Here is a 10,281-nt window from a genome sequence, read left to right as displayed (position 1 = left end):
TAATTAAAAAATACATAAATATTACCATCCATCAAATAAAAAGACACTTAAACACATCTACTCCAAGTCATGTTTTGTTTAATTTTTTCAACCATTTTCTCATATATCCAATATAGCTAGTGTCATCTCACTAGTATCCTTCATAAGAATTTCATAATCTTTATGAAAGATTTTAACTTTTTGCAAAGTCATTTTTTCCATTTGATATTCTTTAATATCTTGTCATTCTTTGTCGAGGATTTGTTCCATTGTGTCACGCCCTTTGACTTTAGATTTGCTCTTCCTCTTCACTGCCTTTTGCCTTATCGGATGAATGTGGCCTTCAGAGTCATCCATATCAACACTCGTATCTATATTTGGATTTGATATTGAAGTGTTCCCCTTGATTTGTATATCCTTGTCTTCTTGTTAGAAGAATGAGCAACTGATTGTGGAGTATATTTCTTACTCTTTGAAAATTTTTAATACATGCATATACTTGAAATCCTTATTTTATTGTTGGATTTTAACATCTTCAGTGCATTCTCAAACACATTATCGTCACTCCATCCACTTTGACGATGAGTATACAAATTATTATAGGTTGTAGAAAATTCATTTACCATCAACGTAAACTTATAATAATGTGATTTTAACACCTAATAACTTCTTTTCATAGTTCCAATGGATCAATGCTTGTAGTAATCGGCTATACGTTTCCAAACAGCTTGATCCTTCTGGTCATTACCAATGACTGCGTCGGTGCTGAGACCAAAATCTTCGTTTCGAATCATCTTTCTCCAGTTCAACTTCACACTCTTTTTGTGATGAGCGCAATGACCACTGAAATGTTGGAACAGACAATGGTGTTAAAGGTTCTTTGTTGCTAATAGATGGATCGATAGTAGCCCTTCTTACTTCATTCGAAAACATAACTGATGGTTGAGGAGGTGAAAATATGAAAGACAGAGAAGGCATCCCAATTGGTTGCTCATGGCTAACCAATCTTGATATGAATACAAACCAAACGAAGTTGGGGCCTCATTACTCTCAAAAGGGAAGGGAAAATTTTTTAGAAGACCTTATGGAATATATAAAATATTTTAAAAATTTAGATGGTATTACATGTGAGAAAAATTAAGAATATTTGGTATCATGATTTAGAGAAATGCGGATATTTTGAGAAAATGTATTTTCTTTCGCATTTGAAGAATTCAAAAGATTTGTAAAAGAAGTATTGAAATTTTCATCAATCTCGAATGCAAATAGAGAATAAAAGGATGAAAAAAATAAAGAATGAAAAGATGAATGAAAAAAAGAGTTGAACGTTAAACAACGATTATCAAATTAGCCGTTGTTTAACGTTTATCATCAATGCTCAATTTCTTCTTCAACCAACTGTGTGCATTTTTTTAATAACAAAAAAAATACTAACGACAAAATAGCTCCCCATTTGCGGAGCCACTCCGTCATTTGAGGAACGAACCTCCCTCCCATAATGGGAGGATCTCGCACTGGAGATGCTCTTAGTTTTCTTTTATTTAAGAGAGAGAGAAAATTATAATATTTTATTTGGGAGGAAAGGGAAGGAAATAAAGGTTAAACATATAAAATTACAAAATTATCCCCATGAATAAATCATAGTAAATTTATTTTAGAATAAATTAAATTATTAATAATAATAGTAATGATATTATTAATAATAATATAAAAATATATATAATAAAAAATATTTTTTTTAAATTTTATCATTTTAAAATAAATTTATATATCTCATTTAAATTAGAAATTAATTGAAATAATTAATTAATTAAAGTTTTAATCAAAAACCTAACTTTATCATGCTCTCCTCTCCCCTCGCGCACGACACACTCCTCTCACCTGCGCAGCCCACTCATTGTCTATTCCCCTCTTCCCCATCAAGTAGAGAACAATAGCCGTCGACGTCTCCTCGCCACCAGAACCACCTCCTCGAGCACACTCTCACCGCCATGCATCTACTCCACCATTGTTGCCCCCCTCTTCTCCATTAAACAGTAGAAGTACAATAAACGACGATGCCTCCTCACCGTCAACGCCGCCTCCTCGAGCACGCTCTCACCGTTACACGTCACCTCCATTTTTGTTGCTCGTCAAGAGAGCCCTAATCATCTACTCCTCAAGCTCGAGGATTATATTTTAAAAAAATATTATTGACAAATATTATTTACGTTTCCCCTTTCCTTCCTTACACTTCAATTTGAGATATAAAACATTCAACCTCTTTTCCCCCTTATAAGATTAAGACTTACCCTTCCTTCCCTTTCATCTTCTTAACTCACTCCTTCCTTCAAAAGTTCCCCTTCTCCTTTCCTCCCTTTCCCAAATAGAGGGTGAGGACAATAGAATTAAATAAAAAATAAAAGGAAACAAGGGCTAATAGAGGGTGAGGGTAATAGAATTTAATAAAAAAATAAAAGGAAAAGAGGGCACTGAAGGCACGCGGAACCAGACTACTTCATTGAAGGACCAATTAAATGAAAGATTCTTCTAGCATGTTACAGATCAACATAGTTATATCTTTCCAATAGCCTTAAACACTGAAACGTAGTTAGAACAAAGGGAAAACACTAGGAACTCAAACTGTCATTGGAAGAGACAGCAAATGATGGAAGAATAATCACAAGAAAATGGAAAGAAAATTAGATGAATTGCAAAATAACTGAGCAATCTATTGAAGTATTGATAAATAATTTAGTCTGTGAAAAAAGGGGGGGAAATCAATCAATCAGAGCAGTTGATATCATCAAACAATAGGCTTAAAACGCGAGAGAATAAACTAACAGATTAGCTTTTATTGATATCGTAGGATGCAAAAGTCTCATGCACCACAAATATTAAATACTTAAATATATTACCAACTAAATTGCAATTTTAGAAAAATTTTCCTCAAGAAAAAATTATTTTGCAGTTCGCACAAAATAATAAAATCATAATGGTCTTGAGTTCCAAACAATTTTGGATATCGTAGCTTGTCCAAAACAACTCTTTATTTTTCCGCAAGAGTTTGCTAGTGCAAGCTAGAGGGCTTATTCCGCTTCTACATCTTAGTTGTGTGAAACACTGCAAGATCCTGGTCTCCTGGCTGAATAATAACTAGCATCTTGTTTGCCGATCCTGATATTTACTCAGTTTAATATTAGTTAAATTCAGATAAAGTGCGGAAAGCAACAAAATGCAGTAAAATAGTTAAGTGGTGATCAGAAGAAAGGTCAATTAATTTACCAGAATACCTGTCAGAAAACACATTTCAGAGGTTGTTGAGCTCCTTGTTGAACTGCACGTTGGCAGTGCCCTTATCAAATTGCTTCAGAGAGCATTGTTCTTCACAAGCTCCCAAAGGCCAAAAGAGCAGCGGGCCAGGAATAGAAGCCATCCTACTGCAAACAAAGGTTTATCCAATCCTTGATGTTTACTTGGTTATGGTTAAATTCACATCATTCTGGGAGACAATGGATTATAAATGAACTGGTAATCATAAAATTAGCCGGATGCTTTACATCTCATTCTGAATAAATACAATTCTGTTATACGGTGTTATTGGATCACAAGAAAATCAGTTGAAACGTACTATCATCTAGGCGTTAAATATATTAGATATCTCCACTGTTCTTGGGAAGACAACCAGCATGATAAACAGTACACAATCACATACTGTAGTTTTAATATATCGCAACTTCAAAGGATGTTCATTAAAGAAGAGCGTCATCTTCACCTCTTAGATTTGCTTTTTATCTTTTTAAGGTATGATTTCACATACAACAAAAAAAAATTCAAAATTTCACTTTTCATCATTTTAGTTACTAATGTCGCCTTCATAATTGCAGAAAAGAATGGAGCATGTGCCTATTAGAAGCAGTGCATTCCAAACATCAATACATTACCTTGGTTCATTCCCAAATTTTTGATGTGGAAAATCATAAAAGACTGGGAGGAAAAAATTTAGCCTGTTCACGAATTGGCAGATAGATAAAGAATTTGCACACTCAAAATCCACTTTTGTAGTCTCCACATGCATGTAACAACGAGCGCATAGACATCCTATAAACGGGTCCACTGTTGCAAAGGTTGGGAAACCAGTAGAATGGAACGCAATAAGAATTGCACGCATTAAGAACGTTCGACAAATAATCTCCAACTTCAGAAATCAACAAAAAGGAGTTACAGCTGGCTGCTACGATTACAAGTGATAAGATCAATTTTACAAACCAACTCAAAATCCAAGCAAAAAAACTACTAAACTTCTACTAGCATGGATTCAATTACAAGTGATAAGATGCTAGGTGCACCTAGTGTGTTGGCCATCTGAAACACAAACAAAACAAAAGGGGAAGAATAATAGCAGAACTTCCAAGACACAAAACTAATGAAAGGAGCATGCAATGAAGCAAGAAACAATTGTAATCATCGAATATAACACTCTTGAGGTTCATTAATATTTCATAACAGCATATCTAATGTTAAAAATTCCAAAGAAGATGACCATCATCATGTCTCAATACAATGAGCACGAAAGCAAAGTGCTAATAATTAAAAAAATCTAAAACGTCATGAATGTCACCATATATAGAATAATGACATATCCAAACAAAAATAGCTAAAAAACCTAAAACATCTTGAATTTCACCATATATAGAAAAAATGGCAATCCAAACCAAAAATGAAAGTGCAAGTACAATCATGGGGGTAGCATCTGTAAACTAAAAATTTATGTATAAATAAATACAAAAAATTAGTGGATAAAATGGAAAAATATTTCCAGTTTAGCACAGGTGCAGCTTATGATACTGGCCACTGAGCAACATGTAGAACAAGGTCAAGATTAGAAACATTAGGAGGCCAGGGCACGAACCATGAAGATTCCATAAGCCACGTCAGGTGGTGAGGGGAGAAGGGAGACTAGAATAGCATGCAACTCGAGGATTCTTGCAAAAGAATGATAAAGCTTGAGTAAGGCCACGTGGCTTCAGTGAGTTTAGCAGAGAGCAAAAGATGAGGTCAAAATCGTCTGCCATGTTAGGGTACTGTCTTGCCTATGGATTTGAAAAGGCAAGCAAATTCTTCTCAGCTCTGTCCTCCTAGCCAATGCCAGTGGCATGTCTTGTCTATGAATTTGAACAGGTAAGCCAATTCTTCTAAGCTCCATCATCCTAGCCAATGCCAGTGGCAAGTGTCCATGTGCTGGCACATCGGCACAATTTCATTACGACCAAGGATTGAGTTGCCCTGGCTCAGAAATATATTTTGAACAACAGTGCAGCATACAAACATCATAACTCACTTTGTAAACATTTCAAACCAGCATCATGCAACTAATTTTCATAAAACCAGCTATTTTCAGTAATCAGGAAGCAAATTAGGAAGTAGCCAAAGAAACAGGAAAAAATAAACAAAAACAGAATCTAAGTGTGGACATACTGCAAGAAGAAAGAGTATGATAAAGAAGCATTTCTAGGAGATGAGCCCAAGGAAATGGTTCCAATATATATATATATATATATATATATATTAAGCAAGCACCAAAGATTAAAATTCAAGAACAAGCATCAAGTTCCATTCTAAGTAAACATAATCAGAATACAAAGATAATAATAGAATTTCAACATTCATAGAGCTTAAAGTATTATATCCTTAGCTAGATCTATTATATCTCAATAGCTAACATTCTGAAAAGAAAGAGCATTCCAGAGCAGAGGAGCAGAGAAGCCACAAAACTTTGAAACCATGCATCAAAGCAGACAACAAATCTGAATTCAGCACAACCATTCAAATCAATGCTCCAAGTTGCCATACACCTGACGACACATCCATCAAAAAACATATTCATCAAACAGCAGCAATATCAGAAGAATTTAAATTTCACGAACAATATTTGGCAACACAACAAGCAAATATTCAAACCCCTGGTTTCTCAGCACTAGAATTCATACATAACATAAAGTTCATTCCATGTTTATGAACAACCAAAATCAAAGAACAACACCCAGAATCACATGTGATAAATGAACAGATGTTTATGAACCTCATTGACATGATATTAAAATATGAAAGACCATATTGAACCAAATTAAATGAATATAACTTCAGATAAAAGTGATGCATAGACAAAGAATCAGATGGTCAACAACCCAAAGAGTCAAAGACGTACAAACAAATGTAGTAATAATTCCAAATAAAACCACCAGAACGCAAGGAAAACACAGAAGTAAAACAACTAAAAGGCCAAAGAAATTCTTCCAGAATCACATGCATAAAATGAAGAAATATGTTTATGAACCTTTTGAGTCGACATGATGTTCAAATACCATAAAATCACCCAAAAAGCTGTGCATAGAGGACTTAAATGTACAAAATAAATAAACAAATTCCATTGTAAAATTCAGATACTATACATATTAAGAAGTTGTTGAGGAAGTTTCCACCCTATGGATTAAAACATAATAGGATTAAAAAAAATGTGCTAACATGAGAATGCTATTAGGTCCCGGAATATAATATGAATAGACAGGGAGCAAGGGAACTAAAAGTTCGGAAAATTATGCCCAAAAATCAATTCAAAAAAGCAGAAGAAAAATACAAATGCAAAAGTAAACAAATTTGTATGAAGCAAAAACCGAAAAATCAAGCAAGTAGATTTCATAATACATTGAACTCCAAATATGAAACAAGCAAAACAAATAGTTATTAGGATATGTTGAAAGCTAAAATAAAACTAGTCAAGCAAGCAGATCCGAAGTAGTTAGATGAAATTTTATAAAGAAAGATAGAGAAGTCTTGATTGAAGATGATATGACCAAAAACGGTTGATGCCTTGATGGAACTGTTATAGACATTTTAATGTTGTTTATCAATGTTATATGTGTCACCCAAGCCTGCATACATGCGACAAGGTCCATACATCTCAGTGCCTGATCAGTGCTTAGATTCATGCCAAGTGACTTTTTAATACATTTTTATTGTATTTACATATTGTTTATTAAGACTAACCAAAGAAGGCAAAATCCTGCTACAGGCAATACAACAGATACCAACAAAATGTAAAATGAATAAATAAGAGAAAGCAAGCAGCAAGTGTAGAGAAAATGATAAACCAACCAAACTGCACTAAACCAATATTAACTGAAAATTTTGATTTTTGAGTATATCAGTTTGGTCCGGATACTAGGTAAATTTATGGGATTCATTTTGGTTTCAAATTGAACTTGTACCAACACTTAAACATGAAACAAACTGTTAAGGTTTTTATAACGTTATATATGTATATATAGAATAACAAGTGTGGTAATTAATATAGTTTTCTTATCTTAATTTACTTTTGATGTTCCATGATCAACATTAACCTTAAATTACAATAACTTTTATCATGAAACACAATAATATTGTTATTTGGAAACTAGTTTCTAATTGGTTTTTGATTAATCTATATTTATTTATTTAAGTAATGGTTTCAAACCAAACAAAAACCAAACTCAAAATTAATTCAGTTCAGTTTCAGTTTGGATTTTTGAAATTGAAATATTTGGATTTACTATCGGTTTTCATCATTATATTGAAAAACTAAATAAAACCCACACCTAGCAGAAAAGCTAAGAACTTTTGTGGTTTGGCTAGGATTTATTTACATTTACAATCATATATACAATAGGTATCCTAATATGATTGCTACTCACACCATCACATCTTTTTCTACTAATCAAACATTCTGCACTGGCCAGTTTAGCAAACCAACACCACAATAAGAACAAATGGGATAGATCTTATTCTTTAACTCATATGAAGAAATCTATCCATACATAGAATATCAGTGACAACGACAAGACAAACAAAACTGACCATTAACAGTGACAAACTAATCAAGATGGAAGTAGACATGCCTACTTTTTTAACCAAGCACACAGAGACAAAATCAAACTTAAAATGAACAATAAAAACAAAAATACAAAGGCAATTAGCATAATCATGAAACCATATAAAAACTGTGGTTAGAATTAAATATGAATCTAGAAGGAAAAGAGCCATTTTAGGGCAATTCATGAAAAATCAACCAAGTCAATAACTCAACGAACATTCCCATCAATGAAAAAATAATGATCAACTTTTAGAAAAAGGATTAAAGCATTCATGATGCATGCTATTAATATAGTATGTTAAAATACAACTTGGAATTATAAAAACCCATTTACAACTCTAATTGAATCTCGAATCCAATAGTAGCAACCAAACCATCATAAGAATAATTAAAAATAAATCACTCCACAACATGATCTAGACGAGCAAATAAATAGCACACAAGATAAAATGTGTACGCCTTAAGCTTTATCCAGACTGAAAGACAGAGTAAAGAAATGTAATTGCTTTCATTTGTTTGAGATGCCTGTAACATAAGAGGAATGATATAATGGAATCTTAATTCCATTTCCTTTTCCACCCTATAATCCATTCTTCTCCTTCCATGTCCATTATTTATAATTTAACAAATAAGCCATTGAATCAACATAAATTTTATTTGCTCATCAAAACTTAAATGCATGATTATGCAACTTAGTTAACCAGATGCATTCAATATACGGTTTTTGAAGCAAGCACTCTCAATCTCTGAACTTCTGTTGTGTGGGTCTTTAGCAAGTTAGGCTTACTTAGCAACTTTCGGGGATAAATTGTCTAAATATTGCACGAGTGGTACTAAAATCAAGTCCATGATAATAGGGTTCGTAATACCAGGAATGATAGCAGAAGACAAGGACTGTGAATAATAAAAATAGCACACAAAGGATGAAATCAAAGTAAATTAAAAAAGACAATAAACTAAAGGTGGTGTTAGAGGCAATATATTACCTTAATAGTAATGTGGGGCATTTGGATAAACCCCTCCACCAGGATGCCTCTGCCCAGGAGATGAACCTGTTGGCTGCTGATTCTGGTTCTGGTATGCTGATGATGATAGGTTATAGAGTCCACCATCAGGATAACCACCTGAAGGTGTTCCGCCAGAGTTTGGTGGCACACGATATGAACCTATACCATAACCTCCATAACCACCAGAGCCAGGAGCACCATACTGAGAAGATGACCCAAGAGGACCACCCAAACCTCCACCATAACCTCCACTTCCATGCGAGGAAGGCATCTGATTTCCAACTGACAGCCCTGGAACAACTGCACCGATCGATGTTGGCAAAGATGAGTTCAAATTATGAGGGAGACTCAGTCCAGCAGCAACAGGCAGCGCACTACCAGAGTACCCAGTATATGAACCATAACGGCCACCAGTGCCACCATATTGGCTTGTGAGCGAACTTTGCACACCCGATCCAAGCCCATCCGGACCAACGTCAGCACCAGTACCCAAAGGCTGGCCTGGCATCCCACCAACAGCTGCAACACCTGGGGCTGAGGCACCTGGTTTCCCTTTCTTCCCCTCAATAGCGAGCTTGCAGACCAAGTTATGCCCATCAACGTTTTTGTTAGGCTCCAAAAGAGAATTCCTTGCTCCATCTGCCGTCTTGTAAACAAAAAGAGCAAAGCCCTTGAATTTCCCAGTCATCTTGTCAAACCCTAATGGCCCCTCCTCGATCTCTCCATATTGGGAAAAATGAGCGAGCAAGCGATCCGAGGGCATTTCAACAGGAACGTTCGCCACGTAGATCTTGCGAAGAGAGACGTCAACAGAAGTAGCGGCACCGGATCCCGTGTTCCCAGCAGAAGCGAGCTGGGTGACGGTCATTCGGCCGTCAATTTTCTTCGAGGGCTCCTTGAGGGCGAGAAGAGCACCGTCGACGTGACGGAAGGTGATGAATCCATAGCCCCTGCTCTTCCCACTGACTCTATCGACTATGACAGCGGCCTCCTCGATCTCGCCGTAGGCGGAGAAGAGGGAGCGGACAACGTCAGTGGTGGTATCCAGGCCGAGGCCGCGGATGAAGAGTTTGCGCTGGCTTTGGTCGCGGTCGGCGATTGTGCGCACATCGGCAAGGACCCCGGGTTCACCACGGCACACAGCGGCAGCGACGATGTCACGGAGCTGTTCTAGAGAGAAGGCGTCGATGATCTTACGGCCGTCGTCGTGAGAGAGATCCGCTAGAGGGATTGTGGTAGCGAGGTTGCCGTTCTCGTCGGCCTTGCGCTTCTTGGAGGAAGGATCCATGGATCAATCGCCTCGCTTGGGAGCGGCGCAAAACCCTAACTCCAGAGTAGAACAAGAGAGATTATAATGCAAAGAGGCGTTAAAAATACCTTGCGTTAAATATGCTGAGGATTGAAGGC

The 10,281-nt window shown here is 36.0% G+C and overlaps 1 protein-coding gene and 1 non-coding gene across 5 annotated transcripts; both read right to left on the bottom strand.

Annotated features, from left to right (window-relative positions):
• Positions 1 to 2,444: 2,444 nt before the first annotated feature.
• LOC122039355 lies at positions 2,445 to 2,536 on the bottom strand. Its single transcript, XR_006128187.1, has one exon. It is a non-coding gene; the product is annotated as a small nucleolar RNA R24 (small nucleolar RNA).
• Positions 2,537 to 2,853: 317 nt separating this feature from the next.
• Positions 2,854 to 10,259, bottom strand: LOC122036535 (UBP1-associated protein 2C-like). Of its 4 annotated transcripts, XR_006127406.1 has the most exons (3): positions 8,854 to 10,259; positions 3,244 to 3,398; positions 2,854 to 3,135 (listed from the first exon to the last, which is right to left on the bottom strand). XR_006127406.1 is itself a non-coding variant. In XM_042595894.1 (2 exons), exon 1 carries the CDS (start codon positions 10,160 to 10,162, stop codon positions 8,855 to 8,857), a length of 1,308 nt encoding a protein of 435 aa, XP_042451828.1. In that variant the 5' UTR covers positions 10,163 to 10,259; the 3' UTR covers positions 2,854 to 3,398; position 8,854. The 4 variants fall into 4 exon arrangements, 3 of the variants coding, with proteins under 3 accessions (XP_042451828.1, XP_042451840.1, XP_042451822.1); XM_042595894.1 differs by having other exon boundaries at positions 2,854 to 3,398; XM_042595906.1 differs by lacking the exons at positions 2,854 to 3,135; positions 3,244 to 3,398 and adding an exon at positions 3,406 to 5,199.
• Positions 10,260 to 10,281: the final 22 nt, after the last annotated feature.

This window comes from Zingiber officinale, chromosome 1A, assembly GCF_018446385.1.
Source record: "Zingiber officinale cultivar Zhangliang chromosome 1A, Zo_v1.1, whole genome shotgun sequence".
In the NCBI taxonomy this organism is placed as follows: Eukaryota; Viridiplantae; Streptophyta; class Magnoliopsida; order Zingiberales; family Zingiberaceae; genus Zingiber; species Zingiber officinale.
Note: the sequence above shows the minus strand (reverse complement) of the source record. Positions and strands in the feature narration are given on the sequence as shown.